Consider the following 22263-nt stretch of genomic DNA (forward strand, 5'->3'; position numbering starts at 1 on the left):
AACATTTAATTGCATATTATATATACACTCACCTAAAGGATTATTAGGAACACCTGTTCAATTTCTCATTAATGCAATTATCTAACCAACCAATCACATGGCAGTTGCTTCAATGCATTTAGGGGTGTGGTCCTGGTCAAGACAATCTCCTGAACTCCAAACTGAATGTCTGAATGGGAAAGAAAGGTGATTTAAGCAATTTTGAGCGTGGCATGGTTGTTGGTGCCAGACGGGCCGGTCTGAGTATTTCACAATCTGCTCAGTTACTGGGATTTTCACGCACAACCATTTCTAGGGTTTACAAAGAATGGTGTGAAAAGGGAAAAACATCCAGTATGCGGCAGTCCTGTGGGCGAAAATGCCTTGTTGAAGCTAGAGGTCAGAGGAGAATGGGCCGACTGATTCAAGCTGATAGAAGAGCAACTTTGACTGAAATAACCACTCGTTACAACCGAGGTATGCAGCAAAGCATTTGTGAAGCCACAACACGTACAACCTTGAGGCGGATGGGCTACAACAGCAGAAGACCCCACCGGGTACCACTCATCTCCACTACAAATAGGAAAAAGAGGCTACAATTTGCACAAGCTCACCAAAATTGGACAGTTGAAGACTGGAAAAATGTTGCCTGCTCTGATGAGTCTCGATTTCTGTATAGACATTTAGAGTCAGAATTTGGCTTAAACAGAATGAGAACATGAATCCATCATGCCTTGTTACCACTGTGCAGGCTGGTGGTGGTGGTGTAATGGTGTGGGGGATGTTTTCTTGGCACACTTTAGGCCCCTTAGTGCCAATTGGGCATCGTTTAAATGCCACGGCCTACCTGAGCATTGTTTCTGACCATGTCCATCCCTTTATGACCACCATGTACCCATCCTCTGATGGCTACTTCCAGCAGGATAATGCACCATGTCACAAAGGTCGAATCATTTCAAATTGGTTTCTTGAACATGACAATGAGTTCACTGTACTAAACTGGCCCCCACAGTCACCAGATCTCAACCCAATAGAGCATCTTTGGGATGTGGTGGAACGGGAGCTTCGTGCCCTGGATGTGCATCCCACAAATCTCCATCAACTGCAAGATGCTATCCTATCAATATGGGCCAACATTTCTAAAGAATGCTTTCAGCACCTTGTTGAATCAATGCCACGTAGAATTAAGGCAGTTCTGAAGGCGAAAGGGGGTCAAACACAGTATTAGTATGGTGTTCCTAATAATCCTTTAGATGAGTGTGTATGTATGTGTATATATATATATATATATATATATATATATATATATATATATATATATATATATATATATATATATATATATATATATATATATATAGTGTGTGTGTGTATATGTGTATGTGTATGTGTATGTATATGTATGTATGTATATATATAAACTATATAAAGATTACAGAGATAATAACATTCATGAAGCCACACAGGTGAAATGTTCAAATGTCTGTGACAGCTCCCGAGTACTCTGACGCAGGGACTTGACGTCAGCGTCTGAAATCGCTCACTCATTTTGTTCCCTCACTGCTGAAATATAGTGCACTCACTGCCATTCACTATATAGGGAATAGGGAATGAGTAAACAAGTGGGCGATTTCAGACACAGCTAGACAAACGCCCTGTCTAATAAACTGCAACATTATTGCCATTTTATATGAACCTTGAGTTGTATTGGTTAAAATAGGCGTGTCTGCTTCTATTGGCTAGAAAGACTGAAGTGGGTTTGGCACAGTGCATGATTGACAGTTGGGCTGTTCATCTGGAATATCTTTGGTTTGTAAGTTTGTTTGGAAGTTGGTCTGGTTGTCTGGAAGTTCATTGGTTTGTTTGGAAGTTTGTCAGTTTATATTAATGAATAGCCACATTAATTACATAGTTGATCAAAGTAATTAAAGATTAATTGAAACACGTATTTAATTTTGTCTCTCTTCAAATGGAGCCATCGTGTAAATCAAAACACTGACGCACTGCAATGCAATGTGTGTGTTGCATTTAATTCAGTCACTAGCATTGCACTGCTTTAAGCAATGTAAAGCATTAGTATTACAATTAATTGTGGCATTAAAATACTACAACCCTATAAAGCAATTCACCAGGGTTAAAACACAAAAATAAGCTTGTATTGATTAACAATGTGTGCATTGCTTTTCATTATGGCACGACAAATTTGCAACATCCTGTAAAGCAAAACGACAATAATTTTTCAATTTTAACATATTCATTGATTTTTATTGTGGCTAGAAAGCTAGAAAGCTTCCATATATTACTAATTCACAGAATTGTGTGTGTGTGTGTGTTGGAAAGGGGCATTTGGAGGTGTGATTTTATTTTCCCCCCCTCTGGAGTCTGGACCTTGACTATACCTTGACGAAGAAATTTGGACCCTGACTACCCCTGCTTTACACCCTGTGATGCTAGTTAAGGTTGTAGTAAACGTATATAAAAATACCTGCTTAATTTTTTTCTGTCTGTAAAAAGAGCAAGAACCTTTTCTAAACTGACTGACTAAACCTGACAGATCAGGGCAACAATCATTTACAGTGTAGATTTACTTATTTATCATAATGCAGCCCTGTAACATTTTGCAATTACAGAGACAAGGATTTATTTTGCTCCTTTTTAATCTTTCACATATGTAACATTGTTAAATAGATTGTTTACTCTTTCAAGCATGTCCACATTTGAAATAATTTGAAGTGCTACAAGTGGCATAAAAGTGGCAGTACTTCCTTTAGCTCATAAGTTAAAGTACCTGCAGACCATTGAAATTATGAAGTAACAATAAGCAGAAATTGAATAGGAGAAATTGAATAGTATTTTTCTAACTGTTAATGCTTAAATGTCTACTACCTACTATTTTACTTAGGGTTCTTCATGGTATCATCAAATATATAGTAATGTATAGTAAACTTAATTAATCAAGTTCTGTCACCTGAACTCAACATCTTTTTTTCTAAGCTATTAAATGGAACACATTATGGACCATGGACATGCATCTCAAAGAAGGTTAAGTTTTAGGTTGTTTTTTTGAGATGGAACAAATTACTAGTCCTAAGTGTCAATCTAAAGAAGACTGTATTTTATCAATTACCTCTTTTCAACTACACCTATTTAAAGATGTAATGCAGGATCCAGTAAACCAGTGTTCAGTGTTCACACATACATGTTAAATATATGATTGTGTTACACAGCTATATTTTCATTTGTACCATTGTCTAAATTGCATATCCATACAAAAATACTCTAGTACACCTTGTCATATGTACTGGTTGGGCTGGTGGCGATCCAACAACATGTGCCTGCTTTGTGTATTGTGTGTTTGTCAATGTAACAGTGCACAACAGTACAGTGGAAAACATATTTATCAGTTCCACTTTGTGCCTGGGATAAAGCTAGCATTGTGTTATTATGTGTTTATTTATGTAATCCACCCAATGTGCAGTGCACAAACCTCATACACTGGATGTGTTTGGCTTGCAAGTTAGGCAACCATATATGTCTGTACATATTCCATAAATATCATCCAGACGTCTCCATGCTTTACCTATTCGTGTAAATATTAATAATAGGAATTATACTGTATGTTCACGCTACAGCCGCTTTGACAGCAGTGTCACTTGATGCAGTGTTGGTCTTTTAAAAGTTGCGTGCATTATTAACTAAACTGGTCCCTGATGTTGATGCATTGGTTAGTGCCAAGATATGTCTGCATCAGGAAGCACCAAGTAAAAGAAAGTATGAGTAGCTACACTTTTTTTTTTACATTTTTCTGTGCAGAAAAACATGCATTTGAGATCAATTGCTGAGTGGGTGAGTAGGCTACTACACTGTTGTATACGCTACAATGCATAATATCCATAGACTACTCTACTGTGAATAATGTGAGTAAAAATAAAATAATTAAGTTTCCTACAGTAGCTAATATGGAGGGATGCTATGAGACGTTGTTGAGTTTTTACTGGGACTTTAATTAAACACCCCGGTCCCAACAATTCTCACAAAATCGTTTAAATGTCCAGTGTTTTAGCTTTCCCTTGTTCAGACTGACTTGAAACTCTTAAACTCTTAAAAGTAGGCAAAGCATGTTTTTATGTGATCAATTGCATGAAGAGGCGAACATTTTAATTATATTGGTAAACTCTAATTACCGGTAACTGTGTAATACGGTAATATTGTGTGCCCACTGAGATTTCCAGTTGCCTGTGAAACCAGCGTGAATTTGACAAATGACAGGCAGATGTCTTAAAAAAAAAAAAAGTAGCGATTAACACAACCACTACCTGATCCATTGACAGTTGTGTCAGCACAAGATAATCCCATACAAAATAAAAGTTGATGCCACACATGATGTTGTAGATTGATTAATTTATTTAGTGACGTGTGTGAAGGTTATGCAGGAAAAACACTGAATTAGTGAAGAACAGTTTGAGTAAGGATCCCAGAGTGCTGTTGGCATATTGATAGGCCTATATAAATAAATGTATCCATTGTTCTTAAGAATAAGTTCTGCCAGTTAGTTACAATCAGCTACATATGGGCTGTGTATATTTCATAATGATATGCTAAGAAACATGGCTATATATAAACAGAACAGATTTCAGAAACACAAACATGCACTTTTAATACTGGAACGCAATTTAATTCTCTCACAGAATTAATAATGGAAAATATTTATTCATCAATTCATCAATATCAATCGAGATCATGATACAGGGAGAAGTCATATACTTTTGTTAGTTTTGTAAACGTGCTGCTCAAAAAGAAAGGAAACTAGATGAAATGGCAGCAGATTTCTGGTAATGAATTGTATTATTATTTTGACAAATACCATGTTTTTAAGTTGTGTAATGTGTCAATATGTCATGGTTTCAGTTTTTCATTATTGATGCTACACATTCCTTTCTTTATATTTCCATAGCCAACTTCTTCACACTTATGTTTGTAGTTTGTGGATACAATCTGATTTACTAAGTGCTGAGACACATAAGATTTATAGGGAACGGGTTTCTCTTTTCTCTGGCTGGGGTCTTTTAATTTAAAAAAATTATAGGTTATATAGCTCAATGGTGTTGTTTGTCTGCTTAATATGAAAGTTATAGGCATGGTATTAATTGAGATTAAAAAAACAAGTGGACATTCTGCTGTAATTTTGTTAGGCTTTAAAACATTTTGTGGCCCGCATGAAGTTCTATTTGATCTAATGCGGCCCTCAACCTCATTGGGTTTTACACCTCTGCTGTAGACTGTGCACCTGAGATAACAGGGTTGTGATGGGATGATTACACCTATGATTTTATCCATGCAATAAAGAGGCTTTTGCAGTCATAACCAAAAAAATTAATCTAAACTGTATAATCCAGAAAAACAATCCCTTGTAAGCTCATCATAAATAAAATATATGCATTACTGAACAGTGATGGTATTCTTTTAAGTTTGTGGGTGCTGTAGAAACACTCCACTGTTTGGAAGGATTTTTTGCTGAAGTGGGTGGCTTGGCATATAGCCACATATTTCTCATGGTTTTAGAATTGCTCCCATTTTTAGTCCCACCAGCTCTCTCCATGGCTCTTATTGTTTTCCCTTGAAACTCTTTCGACCCTCAAATTGGAGTCACAATGCCAAATGTCTTTTACAAACAAGGTCATGCAGTATTAACTGGCCCACTCCTTGCATTCCATTTTTTCTGCTAACGATGTGGGTGCTATGCAACTCCTCTCATGCAAAGCGGCAAATGCCTTTTTTTGTGTGTGCGTGACCTCATACAGAACTGCATGTCTCCTTTCACTACATGAACAGGTTTCTTGAAACACTTATAAACACATCTTGCTGCAATGCATTCTGGTCTGAATGGCATTATAAAGACACACCTGACATTCATGACAGTATCAGTCTGTAGTACATGATTCACAATTCAATCCAGGTCAGATGGGTCTTATTCCTACTCTAATAAAAAGATAAAATAACCCACAAAGGACACATTAAAAAAAAAAACACTGTTAAATGCTCTTTAAATGTAAATCCAACATGAGCAGATCAGTATCCTATTATTGTTATTTTAAAGTCTTTAAATGAAGACCAGTATCACATATATATGCATACAAACAACTTGTGTGTATGTGTGTGTGTGTGTGTGTGTGTGTGTGTGTGTGTGTGTGTGTGTGTATATATATATATATATATATATATATATACAGCTCTGGAAAAATTGAGACCACTTAAAATTGATTTCTGAACTTGGGATTGGTCTCTTAATTTTTTCTGGAGCTGTGTATATACATAGTACTGTGCAAAAGTTTTAGGCAAGTGTGAAAAAATGCTATAAAGTAAGAATGCTTTCAAAAATAGACATGTTAATAGATTATATTTATCAATTAACAAAATGCAAAGTGAGTGAACAGAAGAAAAATCTACATCAAATCCATAGTTGGGGTGACCACCCTTTGTCTTCAAAACAGCATAAATTCTTCAAGGTACAATTGCACAAAGTCAGGGATTTTGTAGGCATATAGTCAGGTGTATGATTAAACAATTATACCAAACAGATGCTAATGACATCAATTCAACATGTAGGTTGAAACACAATCATTAACTGAAACAGAAACAGCTGTGTAGGAGGAATAAAACTGGGCTAATAGTAATCTGTCTTCAGCAACCTGGAACTTAAGTCTATCTTTCAATTCAATTGGCCTGAGTCTACAGCGATAGTCACAGATGCTGACAGGCAGGCGGAGCGTCCCGCTGGCTCACGCACGCCGCTGTCTCACACATAGCAATCCCCACAAACACTGAGACTGCTCCCTACTGACTTCAATAACCAACTCTATATTTTACCTGCACTTGTGTCATTTTGAAACTCTAATTTGTATTATGTCTGATTAGTAATTTTGTGCTGTATTTAACTTTTGTTTTGCTATTGTATCCTACAGTCACCCTGGATAAGAGCGTCTGGCAAAGGAATAAATAATAATAATAATAATAATAATAATAATAAACTCTGCACTGGGTTTAGTGTGCAGATGTTTCCTCTTTTCCAATTAGCATATTATTTAATTGTTTCTTCTGTCTTTTACAGACCGCATAGCGCGCACACAGCGGCTAGACGATGTTAACTTTTGGTGCCTAAATTATACATTTCTCTGCATTTTCAATTTCAATAACTAGCATAGATTTTCAGTTAACTGGGATCATTGCTGTTAGAGAAATGTCCGCCATTTTCTTTTCTTTTTTGTCTTCTTTAGGTGTCTTAAAATTCCCAGAATGTAATGCACGAGTGACTAAAACCCCATTCACACTGAAACAATTGCCGGCAATGTCTGTTTGAATGGGTCATTGCCGGCAAATCGTTGACTGCAATTTTCCGGCAAGGATCCTAATAAAATTGCCGCAATTTGCCGGCAACGTGTCTGTGTGAATGTAGCCGGAAAATGATTACTGGCAAATTCAGCGTCAAGTCCTTGCGTGTCGATGCAGTGCGTCAGCTAACTGACGCAACCAATCAGAATAGAGGCGCAGTTTTGCGACCACAACACGACTAGATTAAGACACTTTTGGACAAGAACTTGTGGCCGTAATGAGAAACGCACCGGGTCGTTAGAAATGGCGGAGGCTGAAAATAATATAGTCGCAGCAATTCTGAGTGTTATTGATGAACCAACAGGTTGGCGTATGTAATGCTAACTATTGTCACACATGTCAGAAGTTATGTACCAATAAATCATACAAAATATCTCTATACAGGCAAACGTGGTACCCCTCACACTGGGGTCGTTTGCTGTGACACAATGTATCAGTCGGCGCTGTTGTGTACAAACTGCTCAGCTCGTCACTCGGTTCGTCTCTGTGATTCACTCCGTGTTTTCTCAGGACTCCGATCATATTGCAATAATCAAGTGAGCTCGGCTCCTTTTGTATTAATAAAACACCGGATATTTACATTTCACATGATTAGTGCATATAAGAAATGGCAGCATAACGCGCACAATATCAAATGCATATTATTGTATTGTTTACTCCTATACACGTGTGTAAATTGCATTATGCTTTGCTCTTATTTGTAAGTCGCCCTGGATAAGGCCGTCGCCAATAGATAAATAATGACGGCAATAAAGTTACTAGTGTAGTCTACGAGTTGACTACGTCTGATACATCCAAATAATACACGGGTCCGTTCACGTTGTGCAGGATGTGCGCAGATCTGACAGCATTTTCATAATCGTTGACAACAGTCTGAATATTGACCGCTTCCCACTGTCTATTAAACACACTGTATGCAGTTATACAGACACAACAATAGGCTGCTATATGTGTGAATATTATAACCAGCGTTGCGCTGTCGAATGGTGATTGTTTTGCCTATATAAAAATATACAATAACACAGTAGTGTGACGTTTCCTAAATATCCATCTCGGAGTATTTTACTGCTGCTGCCATATGTTTAAACGGGGAGATGATCGCACTTACAGACACGTCCAGAGTGCCGGTCCGGCTCTGCTCTCCGGATCCACGGGCTCTGTAGCGGCTCGTCCCCAGGGCCACAGCGCGCTTGCTGGCAGTCTGTTTTCTGTGTGAATGGGTCCTTACCGGCAATTTTCCGGCATTCAAAGTCAGTGTGAATGGGGGGAACAGTAAAACGTTGCCAGCAATTTACCGTCATTTCAGTGTGAATGCGGCTTAATTAAGACCAGTCTTAGACCAGTCTAAGGAAAGATTGTTTTATGCAGTGGTCTTAACTGAGTGTCTATCGTTAGTAGGACTTATAATTGTACTAAGACAAAGACTTAGTCTATGTTTATGCAACCGGTCCCAGATCTCAACATCATCAAGTCTGTCTGGGGTTACATGAAGAGAGAGAAGCAACCGAGGCTGCCTAAATCCACAGAACAACTGTGGTTAGTTATCCAAGATGTTTGGGCCAACCTACTTGCCAAGCTCCTTCAACAACTGTGTGCAAATGTACCTAGAAGAACTGATGCTGTTTTGAAGGCAAAGGGTGATCACACCAAATATATATATATAACAAGCTGACTGTACCTAAATATGTACTGAAAATTATTTGAGTGAGATTTATCTTCTTCTTTATTGATAGATTAATGAATAATGAAGTTAATTATATTACTGTATTTGATAAATAGTAATTGGTAATTGGTTATTGCAAAGACCTGCACTGCAAATACATATTTGACTGTCCCTGGTATACAAGGTGACAGTCATCTTCTAATGCAGGCTAATACATGCTACAAGATTAAAACTACAATGGAAGGTGAATTTCTTAATGCATTTCTGAAATACATAAACTGCCCAATATCCCAAAGCATTGAAAAACTTTTGGTCTGAAGAAAAGTAAAAGCATTTAAAATCACTGAGGGTTGTTGTTCTTCCTTTATTCATTATATAAATCACAAAATCTGTCTAGCTCGTGTAACAGCATGAGAGTATCCAAGCAGATGAAATGAAAATTGCTCTAAATCAAATTTAAGGACTTCATTCAGGAAGGGGGAAAGGGTGCATTTTAAAGAGTGTCAAGTAAAGCCACCATAATAGCCACCATAATGCATGCTCTTCACAAATTGTCTTTCAGGAAAATGGAGAGCCTAAATTTAGATATTTCATGAGAACTTTAATCATTCATCTTGCTTGTGTGGGGTATTTCACCCTCAACCTGTGTATCCAATTAAATCCCAAAATGTTCATTCTTAAGTGGATGTCCTCATTGAAAGACAGCCTATTTTCAGTTACTGCTTAATATATCCTGTGTAAGAGGAAAGTAAAACCTGTTTTCATTTACTGTGGCAACTCATAGAAGAAGATGATGTTATGACATGGTTGTTTTTGAAAAGACATTTTTACAAAAACAGCTTCTTCCATTGAGAACATTCTGTCTGGTTCCTGGTTATTTAAGGCAAAACTTGACTGTTAACAACATTACAATTCTCCAAACTAATACACTAACAAGTAATTAACTTACAACTCACATGTACTTTATACTATGTTTCATCTTGTTTTGTAAGTTGCATCGTGTTGTATCCTACATTTGAGCTGTATTTAATATTGCAGTTTATGTTTTGTTGTGGTTTATTATAACACCTAAGATATACCTAAATATACAGTTGCATTGTTGAATAGGAGTCCCTTTGAATACAGATTTTAATTCACTTAATATTTCAATAGTCAGTCATATCTGATTTTGATTAATTCAGAATAATTGCATGCTTTTCGAATTGTCATATCTCCACACGTTAACACTGGGGAACAAAGTGATGACTTGAAAGTACTTAATTGTGTAGGTAGGTGTGGACCATACAGTGTTACCACTGGCATTTGAATGACATATCTGCAGTATAACATTCAAGAGGTGTATACTTTAACAGGATGAACACCTCATTAGCATTCTTCTTCTGAATTAAAGATTGAGTCTTCATGGTAAGAATAAAAATATACAGTATCAATTTAACAAAACACAGAAATTGAATTGTTATGGAGAATTTAAAGAAGTTACCAGCACATGTCTATTGTAAATTGGTAATCGCTGATCATTTTGATTTATGAACCAGTCATTCGGTACAGACACTGAGTTGTGTGCAAATCAGGGAAAGGTTTCTCAAAGCTAATCTTTAGAGAAGTCTGTATTTCATGATCTGTAAAATGTAATGAAATGTAGTTTAATGGTGTTGGTTTTCTACAGAAGTAGGTGTTCGTTGCAAATCAGAATGGATGCCATTTGAACCCCAGGAATACCTACTAGGCCTACATTTCATTAATTTAAATTCATTTAAGAACATTATAAATTACGAAAAAGCCACCTAGCCCACCTTTTTCATGCAAAGAATAATTAAGATAATTTGATCCTCTGTTACCGCAAATTATATTAATGACCCTGTCAAAATCAATGTAGCTTTTTTACTTCTTCTGGGTTTTTGATGTTCTTTCTAACATGAGGTCACCTCAGCAGAAAAAACAACAACACATATCTCCCTTTCCTCTTTGAGAAGAACTATGGACATATTACTTTGTCTATTAATTTGGATTCTGCCTGATTGTGTAGATGTTTTGGGGAATTTTAGTAATTTTAGGCAAATCTGATGCATGATGCAAGTAACACTGACTAACACTGAAAATCATTTACGTGTTTCTCGGTCAAAATACTTGACTAGTTACCATAATGAATGTAATAAGCTACACCAGGAACAAAAGTAGAAGAAGAAAATTTAAAAGCTCACTGGATGGAATTTACCAAACTTTTTAGCTTGTGAGAGAGATACTTTTCAAATGCATGAACTCTAACACACAACCTCAAGGTCTTATGGTCACCTCGTTTAAAAGTATTAAACAGCATAATTTGCATGTAGACCAGTATTTATTTAAATGTAGTATTTATTTTTTCCCCTTTAAATTTAAAATTAAGCTTTCTTAGACTTATACTTTCTTTATTATATGGTGAAAACACACTGTTGAACATTACACAACTACATTTTGTTTTAAAGAGACACCAGAAAATGCTGAGTTTTCCAGACATCTGTTTTAAAGTTCAGACCAGGCATGGCCTGATATCTGCAAACTCATAACGATCTGTGTTTTTAATTAAATAAGCAACAATTACATCCTCATACAACACATACACTCACCTAAAGGATTATTAGGAACACCTGTTCAATTTCTCATTAATGCAATTATCTAACCAACCAATCACATGGCAGTTGCTTCAATGCATTTAGGGGTGTGGTCCTGGTCAAGACAATCTCCTGAACTCCAAACTGAATGTCTGAATGGGAAAGAAAGGTGATTTAAGCAATTTTGAGCGTGGCATGGTTGTTGGTGCCAGACGGGCCGGTCTGAGTATTTCACAATCTGCTCAGTTACTGGGATTTTCACGCACAACCATTTCTAGGGTTTACAAAGAATGGTGTGAAAAGGGAAAAACATCCAGTATGCGGCAGTCCTGTGGGCGAAAATGCCTTGTTGATGCAGGAAAATGGGCCGACTGATTCAAGCTGATAGAAGAGCAACTTTGACTGAAATAACCACTCGTTACAACCGAGGTATGCAGCAAAGCATTTGTGAAGCCACAACACGTACAACCTTGAGGCGGATGGGCTACAACAGCAGAAGACCCCACCGGGTACCACTCATCTCCACTACAAATAGGAAAAAGAGGCTACAATTTGCACAAGCTCACCAAAATTGGACAGTTGAAGACTGGAAAAATGTTGCCTGGTCTGATGAGTCTCGATTTCTGTTGAGACATTCAGATGGTAGAGTCAGAATTTGGCGTAAACAGAATGAGAACATGGATCCATCATGCCTTGTTACCACTGTGCAGGCTGGTGGTGGTGGTGTAATGGTGTGGGAGATGTTTTCTTGGCACACTTTAGGCCCCTTAGTGCCAATTGGGCATCGTTTAAATGCCACGGCCTACCTGAGCATTGTTTCTGACCATGTTCATCCCTTTATGACCACCATGTACCCATCCTCTGATGGCTACTTCGAGCAGGATAATGCACCATGTCACAAAGGTCGAATCATTTCAAATTGGTTTCTTGAACATGACAATGAGTTCACTGTACTAAACTGGCCCCCACAGTCACCAGATCTCAACCCAATAGAGCATCTTTGGGATGTGGTGGAACGGGAGCTTTGTGCCCTGGATGTGCAACCCACATATCTCCATCAACTGCAAGATGCTATCCTATCAATATGGGCCAACATTTCTAAAGAATGCTTTCAGCACCTTGTTGAATCAATGCCACGTAGAATTAAGGCAGTTCTGAAGGCGAAAGGGGGTCAAACACAGTATTAGTATGGTGTTCCTAATAATCCTTTAGGTGAGTGTATAATGGGGTGAACTTCACTAAACAGAAGCCTACAAAAGTGCAGAATACATCCTAAATTCCAATTTAGGTTTTCAGAAGAAGAGATGTATCAGAAATATGAACCACTTACAAGTAAATGTGGAACATTATAATCCTTAATGAAAAATATTTTTCTGTATTACTCTGTAAGTATCTAGAAATATTCCCTAGTCTCTAGATCCTGGCCTCTCAGATTGCCTAAATTGCCCATAACCAGATACTATTTGTCCCAAAGGCATATGAAGTTCCTTGAGCAAGTCTATTTTATCAGATGGGGAGGTTAATGTTAAGTATATTCATTACTGCATAAAATAGAAACTTCCTCTCCTAAATGCTTATCCCTCTGCTGATTATTTTGTTTTTCTGAAGATAATAACCTGAGTGTTTCATAGGTTACAGGAAATATCTGCTTGTGTCTTGATGTTTACAATTGTGGGCTGTAGGCTGGACTGCCTCCAGTTTAATCCTGTAAAAAGAAATACACCATGTTATTGCACCTTTTAAATAAATTATAAAAAAGACCCCTATTATTCTTGGTAGTTCCAGTAATAATGCATTCCTTATATTTCGACCCTGCCTTCTGTGAAATTATAAGTGTGTAAGACCGTGTAATTTAAGGTGTTTTAATAATTACATAAGTGTTATCACTGATCAGCCATACAAAACGTGCCTGAGACGAATTAGCACCTGTATTCAATCCACTTAGAACTGTCATGTAGCCTTTATTGTGCATTAGTACTAGTAGTTTTCCACACCTGCATTTTACAACATTGCATACTAACCGCCTAAATGTTGTCTTATATTTGTACATTAATTGACATATAGCCATGGTACGAGATCTGCTTAAGAATCAGACATTACATACTGCATTAGTTAACAGCCACATTAGTTAGCTGCATCATTCATAATAATTGATGTTATGGATTCAGCATGTTTCTCTAATTGGTGGCTTTCATGCTTTACTTATAAAGGTCAAAGCAGAGAGATCATTATCTTCTCCCCTTTGGACCCAAAAGCATATTTCAGTTGAAGTTGAATGCTTTTCTGTGCCTACTAGTTCTGTCTGTTACGATTCTTTCAAGGGGATAAAAAAAATGTGCACTCATTATTTTCCCTTTTCAATTCTTAGAGGACTCAGCTTAAGCATGCCTGTTTGTAATATATGATAAGGATTGTGTTCCTTTGCTGTGGCTCAGGGACACTGGGGTATTGTGGTTGATCGAGATGTGCACACCAACGCAGTTGCAATTCCTAATTGTTCTTTTTTCACTTTCTTTGCACATAATCAGGGATCACTCACTGGAGACTAATCTCTGTTTCTGCAGTAATGTGATCTTCTCAATGTAATATTACATTTTATTTAAGTTGTAGATTTTGTTTACCTTCTGAAGTAAAATGGAAGAAATGGGGCTCCTGCATGACTCAACCAAAAATGCCCATCTCTCAGAGTGCAGGTCCTACTGCCTTGGTTGATAATCACTGATAATGGATGTCATTATCCAATTGTGTATTCACTAACTGGGTCCTCTGATCACCATGCAAAAGTAAACTCCACAGCAGATTTTGAAGAACATGTGTATATTGTTTTCCCCTCCCATGTGCTAGTATTGAGAATTGTAGAAGTAGTCCAAGGTAATTACAAAAAAAAGGTTTAAAAATACTCAGTCTAAATCATGATCTCCAAATATTGTTAAAAAAAATAGGATGAACATTCAAATGAAACAGTCCTTTATTTTAGAATGGAAGGATGGCAGATTGTACTTCATTCAAAATACCTTTTATTGGGCAGTGTGAAAATGGCCTGCATAGATGTCTGCTGCATGCACCAGTCCTGATATGTTGTATTTTCACCCTATTCTGGGAAAAGTTTTTTTTATTGTATTTGTGCATTGAATATAAAAATCAGATACTTGTATACACTTGTGTAAATTCTAAATTTGTAAAATGTATTATGCCTGAACTGCACTGTATTATTGCACTTTGCATTGCTCTGATATTTTGGAAGTTGCCCTGGACCAGGGCATCTGCTAAGAAATGAATAATAATAATAATAATAATAATAATATTATTATTATTATTATTATTATTATTATTATTATTATTATTATTAATAAAAATACACTAAACTATAACAGGTTTCAGTGTAATGTTAAAGTTCTGTGTAAAAAGTGTGAAAGTTCAATAAGTTGCAAGGGGCATAACTATCTTTCTAAAGGCCCAGGCACAGCCTAGGTAGGCTACTATACACCCCTGTATAAACTGTACATGGTATATTTATAAGGATTGTCTTTTATATTGGTAAACTCCTTCATAAATGCAGTTTAAGAGGTCTGCTGAACACAGCAAGATGTTTGAGGACAGGTCTTTTGAGCACACATGAGATTATTTCTCATTTTACAGAGAGGAATGTGATGCTAACTTCCCTGGGATGCAATTTGAATTATATCCATCAAATCTCCCTATTCCCAAAGTAAAGTAAAGAAGAATAAGTATAATCAACCCGTTAATCCTCATAAAATAAATAACCAGAACTTGACATGTCATATAATAATCAGATTTTCTTGTTGACAGATTATTGTGTATTGTACAAACTTGACCTTTAACTGATGGTTGGCCTATGCCTTTCAAAGTGTAATTCTCACTATCATTAACCCATCAATCTTGTAATTTCAAAATGTCAGGCAAATCTTAATAGATTAATCCTGGCTGTATAAATTAGTTGTTATCCCTGTCTACAGTGTAAGCATAATTTATTTTATAGGAGAAAAAATGCCAAAGAAAAATCTTGACATTAAATTATTCAGTCATTACAGAAATTAATGAAATGGATTTAATATACTATGATAGTTTCTCAATTATCCAATCTGGAATGCAATTTAAAATAATAATAATAATCTAAGTAAACATGCACCTGTCATTTCAGATGCTATTGAAAGTCTCTCTTTCTAAAAGTACTGACTGTGTGACATTTCACACAGTCACCAATTGTGTCACATAGGGCATCAGAAATATATCAGAAACGAAGTGGTTTTGAGGTATAGAAGCCGACAAAAAGTTGTAGTGATTTAAGATGATCACAGTAGTTATAATTAAAAGATTTTTCAGCCTTTGTTGAAGACCTGGTCTGGATTCTTCCATATGATTCTGTTTGGCTGTCATCCTCTGTCCTTCCATCTTCTAATAGATTATCTTCTTGGTTGTTCTTTCTGCCTTGAAAAACAGTCCAGTATCTCCCTAGTCCATTTTTTTTGCTACATGTCCAGTCCATAGCCTTTGTGGTATGCAAGGATGTCAAATTCTCAGAGTCTGTGCTCAGCCACATTTTTTTTTTTAATTTCTATTCTTGAATATATTATAATAATATTAATGTTGATATCAAGGACTTTTAGGCTGTAATTCTCACTGTCATTTGAATTTAGTCTGAATAAAGTCAGAACGGTTGTCTCTTTATATTGTGCTGATTACTTATTTGTATACCCTTAGTATCTCCTTTAATTGTTTGAGGGCAAATTGTCATTGGCCTGGCTCACTACATAAGCTTAATTTGTTTCTATAAAATCTCCAGTTCCTTAATCAATTTGAATTCATATTGATTTCTGAAGTCACTGTGGAAGTTTTATGTGTAAGTCACATCTTAAGCAATTTTTTAAATGTGATCCTTAGGAGGGAAATAGCCCACTTAGTGGTCAGAATTGCTTTCATAGAAGTTAGAATATAATTAAAATGTTATTTCTAATCTGTTTTTATCAACTACATCAGTAACTTTGGGGTACTTTATTATTATTGCTGCCATTATTAAGCCATAGCTCTAAAATCACATTAGTTTTCGTCTTCCCATTAGCTGTAAAAATACATAATTAGAAAAGTTATTTTTATGACATAGCCTCCTTTGTTCCCAATAAATAACTATGCAGAAAACAAAGGACAACTGTTCAGAAATTATTAGTATGCAGATGCCCTGGTGTTTTGTTACACCATGTAGCCCTCTACAGTATCTGCATTGTTCCCTCTTGATTTTTCTTGTTCTGTGAATTGGAACCAAAACTTCCTTATATACGATTTCATGAAAATTAAATAGAAATAAAAAAAACATGCTTTTGTATTTCAATACGTACACATAATATGTTTAGCCCAGTATAAGCAGCTTTAGAAGTGCATTTTGCATCTAAAGCCTGCAGTGAATCCCATTTTAAAATGTAGCTGTCTTTGGTCCTGTTTTGTTTCGGCCAAATGTATGTAAAGTGTGAAAAGAACAGTGAAGGAAAAACTAAACTGGAGGAAAATATGTTAACTGTGATGGAACAGCTTTGGTGGTGTTTTGGGATTTTTTTGGTCTTTTCTGTCAGGCTACGAGAGTGACTTATGATAGGTGGTTGTGTGGCTATTACAAAATGATCAGTGTTCCCCCACACCAGAGATATTCATAGAATATGATCAAAGAATATGGTTTCCTTAAAATCTCCAGTGTTCTATGCATGATTTCTTGGAGTCTTGCTGTTTTTTTAATGCAAAAAAAAAAAAATGCACTCATTGTCCTCGGGCTGTTTTCCACAGGCTCCAACTTCATAGATAACCCTTGTTATTTGCAGGCCATGTAGAGGCAGATGTGAACCAGAACAATGGGACCTCCACTGAGAAGACAGCGGTGACAGACTCCAAGGGTGCAGAAGGCCCAAAGAATGCCTGGAGCATTGCCAACACAGCTGACCATTCTGCAAATCGCCCCCACTTGATCCGCCTCTTTTCCCGAGATGCTCCAGGCCGTGAGGACAACACCTTCAAAGATCGCCCTTCTGAATCCGATGAGCTTCAGACCATCCAGGAAAACAGTGGGACAGGTTCTGAGTGTTCGGATTGTACTGAATAAGTGGAAGACTAGTCCTCTCAGGGCCACCGCACATCACAAATAATGGCAACTGCGAGCACCTCGGACCAAGCTAGACGCAGCTCTAGACGGCAAAGGGACACTGGTCTATTGGACCAGCTTGGAAAATTCTTTGGAGGGGAAAGAGAGGGGAGCAGGAAGGGAAAGGTGAGCTATGAGGAAAAAAAAAGTTTAAATATAAAAAATAAAATAAAATAAATTAAATGTTTGGTTGAAAGATTTTTTTTTTTTTCCTTATTGGTAATTAATTATCAGGAATTGTTGCCATAATAGAAATTATTTTGATGATTATTTTTTCATTTACTTTTGTTTTTACCAAAGCATATCATATTAACAAATGTAAGTAAAATACTATACTGCTCAAAATAATAAGGGTACACTCCAAGTTCAGCAATCAATGTTAAGTGTTCCCTTAATATTTTTGAGCAGTATATGTTGTGTGTGTGTGTGTGTCTATTTATATATCTTATGTATATAGACACTGGATCAAACCATTTGGGTGTGGTTTGGGGACTTGCACAGCATGTAAAGTAACTTTCTTGCTTGGACGGTGTTCATATCACAACCATTGGCGTGACTTTGTATTGGACTTAGTTATTCTAGAAATGCTTTCAAAGAGTATTGGTTTATATCTATCTTTTACGTAAATTATGAAATAACTTAAATAAATAAATAGAGTATTTTTTGACATGGATTCTGAAACTGGTTAACGGAAAAATGAGAAAATATGATTTTAATTAATGGTACTTTCCAGATCTTGTATAAATATAATATTAATTTGACTTTGTTAGTTTTTTCCAGAAGAGAAAGTAGCCTATTTCTTATTGTACGCTATGCTTGTGATTTTATTCTAGAGTATACTAAACTGACAGTTGGAAATAGGGGTAGTCTTGCTAGTTTATCTGTTTTGCATGCAGCAGTATTTCTAAAGGGAATGTAGCGTCTTGTTCAGGGATGAGTTCTGTTGAACTAGGTACCATATTAATCATATCTTCTGATACATGAATATATGTGGCATTTACCCATTGCATGAAGGTTATGTTAGAGAGAGACTTAACATGCATAGACATTGTATTATGGATTTGGAAAAGGAGAATATATTCTCATTGTTAACTTGATTTTGTGAAGTCCCATTGAGACACGGGCTGAAACTTCACGTTGGTTGATGAACTTAAACTGTCTTGTAGATATAGTGGCAATGCTGTGTCCGCTGAATGCAAAAATAATGCTAATTGCTCCTTTTGTTATCAGATCCCTAGGGAGCTCTTCAAAACCATAGAAGCCACCCACTCTCTCTAATTAGTAAGCACAGCCTGAAATGCACGACTGCTATAACCCCAAAACTGACATTCAAAATTAAAGGACATTAAAACTTGTCACCAGAGCTTATTTTATTCCTCTGCTATTGAAAGAACAGCATGAGGGACAAAGTAAGATGATGTTGACAGAGTAATGTATAATACCTAATTCAAGTAACTCCTTTCAGATAATTTATATAAAATGTATCATCCCTTCACATTCGGCACCAATACAAATCCCCTATGTAAACCCCTTTCGAAAATCAGGTTGTAAGTGCTTGTTTCTGTGCTGTGTCTTATACATATGCAATCTACCTTGCCTTATTCCAGTCATATTCCACTCATAGTGGAAACATCAAAGTGAATTTGTATCACTTGTAAGTTACAATTTAGTTGTAAGACATGGTACAGCTTGATTTTCTTTACATTTAGTGAAATGTTTAAATGTTCTGGGTTGTGATTACTAATTAGCTTATTTTACATTTGTTTCTATAAAATGTTAGTTTCTTTTACATCAATGCACATTTTTTTTTAAATTATATCCAGACAAATTATGCTGCCATTTCAATGATTTATTATCATTCATTTATGTAGAAAAAAATTATTGGCTGTCCTATTTTTTGTTTACAATGATCAATATCAGATTTTTTATTATTATATGAAAATAGCTTTAACTGATTAGTTGCTAGTTGCTTGACATTCTTTAATATTTTGTACTTATAATTATGGGTCTTTGTTTTCTGAAATGCTTTCTTGATGGTGTAAATACCTTTTAAATCTGTTAAGTCATCTTCATTAGCTGTCTGATCCAGTGATGTTTTGTACCAATAGGCACTGAATGTGTTTGCCTTGCAGCCTAAACCTTTTACTTTGCAAAAAACAAAACGTTACTTCTAGCTAAAGATTTCCTTGGAATAAAATTCACATACAGGATTAAACAAATTTTACAGTACAGCATTCACAAATAATTTTGTTTAAAACTGGAAAATTACATTGTTAACAACTGTATTGAATGTCTTGTACATATCTGAAGTAAAAGGTCTATCAACCTGCTCCATAGCAAAGCAGTTTAACTTTGTATTTTTTTAACTATAATAAAGGGACGGGCTATTTTCAGCATCTCTCACAAAATATGTAGAAAAACTACATAAAAACAAAAACCTTTATTTATAATAATTCTGGTCATGTTTTTGATATAGTACTTCTGATTTGAAATGTGGGCAATGCGAGTTTGAATATTGTATGCTTTTGTAGTGTAACTGACAAATATAAAAAACACACTGTACTCAGGGTCACAGATTTGTTTTAACAAGTGTATAAAATACTGTAATATGTTACTTTATGACAAAAGTCCTTGTGAATATGATTTGAGAACAGCTCTCTACATACCCATCTGGGTTATTTGGTACTGATTTTTAAAATTATTTTAATAGTCAAATCAATTTTAGTTTATTTGATTTATGAAACTAAATTAGAAAGATGCAGTGCAATCCACTCATTAGATTTTATTCATTTTCATTTTCTCAAAAAAATATTATTCTCTGATGATTTATTTGTTTTGTGTGTGTTTAGGTTGAATTACTAAGTGTCAGGTATGATGTTGAAACTTGGTTTCTATCTGTAATTTTTTTCAGGTAGTAATTTAAAGTTCGAAGAAAACAAATGTCACTGATTAACACCAATATGTCCTTTAACTTTGCCTGTATAACTGGTGATTATAGTTTATTTACTATAGTTTAAAGAAAGTCCTATAGTTTCTTAAAATAGGAAATAGTATTACAGATTAGTGAAACAGTTTAAGCCTTTTTCTACTTAAAATGATCAAAATGTTTGTAATTTTAAAAATGTAATTCAGTATTCTTTTTAAACTTTATACTGTACCTTTCATAAAAAAAGAAAAAAGTTTTGTTCCAAGACTAGTATTTCATTAAATTAAGGAACATTCTTACTATAAAAAGGGAAAACTGGAAAAAAAAAATTTGTTTGTTTTTTTGTTTTTTGTTTTTTTTTTATTTGAGAGAATTTTTTTATAGATTTTTTAGGAAATTGCATTATATTTGTCTAAAGACTTTATTTGTTGCATTTAATTTGCCTGTCATATTATATTCATTTATTTCATATGCCTTAACCTAATTAGTTCCAGTCTATTTTGATGGATGTCTGTCTGTATTACAAATAATGTAAAGGTAAAAATGTTGATTTTTTTTTTTTAATCTTGAAACCCAAATGACATCAAAACAAGATAACTTTGGGAGAGAAATCAGGACAGAGTTTAATATAGGAGACTTAATTTCACAAAGTGTTTAAAGCAAGTTATCCTAATACTTGTTCTGTTTCCCTGAGAGACAATAGCTGACTGTCAGTTATCATCAACCATTTGTAACCATTGTAATGTAAAACAAAACATGTAAAATGAAATAAATATTCTGAATATGGGGGGATAAAGACCACTTTTATAGAAAGGATTTTGGGATGGCTTTTATTAGAATCACCAGTACTGTCAACAGCAGTGGTTCTTGTTCAAACTGACTTCTGTATTATTTTAACCTCCATGTTCCTTTCTACCCAAATAATACATTTATCTTTTCCTCCTTGATGGGCATGTCTACACAGAGGCTTAACAATTAAACTAAAAAACATACAGCTTCCAAAACAGTGGAACACTTCTCTCTAGCTGTCAAACCAGGAATTACAATAATGGGCGGCCTGAAATGACCGTTCCTCACTTTTCAATACAGAATATTTTCATTCTCACTTGTCATTCCTGGGGAAAAAAACATACATGTTTTAAAGACACATTTTCTCAACAATTGTCCTTTTCATTTTGAGCTTAGCACTAGAGAGTGGAAATATAAGAATATGAAATGGTGATGCCAACTATGAAAATTACGTGTTTTTTATTCCCTGCTGCATTTTCTATTACTAAGTAATTAGGACCACCTTTTCACACATTCTGCCTTCATAATCTGATATGTCTAATATGATCAAAATAATAACTTTTTGTGAAGCACCTGTGAAGAGTTACCATGTATCATAAATTCAAAAATATTTTCTTTTCTTAAGAGGGAATATAAGCTTGAAATCTTAAGAGGATATCTGTACAAATTCAAGCATTTTACATTGAAAACAGGAGTGCCCACAGCTGTACTGTTAAAACTACTCAAACATTAACAGCCTGTTGACTATTAAAAACCAAACAAAACAAGCATTCATTTAGCA

General features: G+C 35.5%; 1 protein-coding gene across 1 annotated transcript in view; it reads left to right on the forward strand.

The window, feature by feature from the left end:
* LOC136760585 (myelin basic protein) overlaps nucleotides 1-22263 on the forward strand; it is a 134010-nt gene that overhangs the window by 86406 nt on the left and 25341 nt on the right. The window contains 1 exon segment of the mRNA XM_066716061.1: nucleotides 17451-17893. Coding sequence (XP_066572158.1) covers nucleotides 17451-17893 — 443 coding nt within the window.

This window comes from Amia ocellicauda, chromosome 10, assembly GCF_036373705.1.
Source record: "Amia ocellicauda isolate fAmiCal2 chromosome 10, fAmiCal2.hap1, whole genome shotgun sequence".
Classification (NCBI taxonomy): domain Eukaryota; kingdom Metazoa; phylum Chordata; class Actinopteri; order Amiiformes; family Amiidae; genus Amia; species Amia ocellicauda.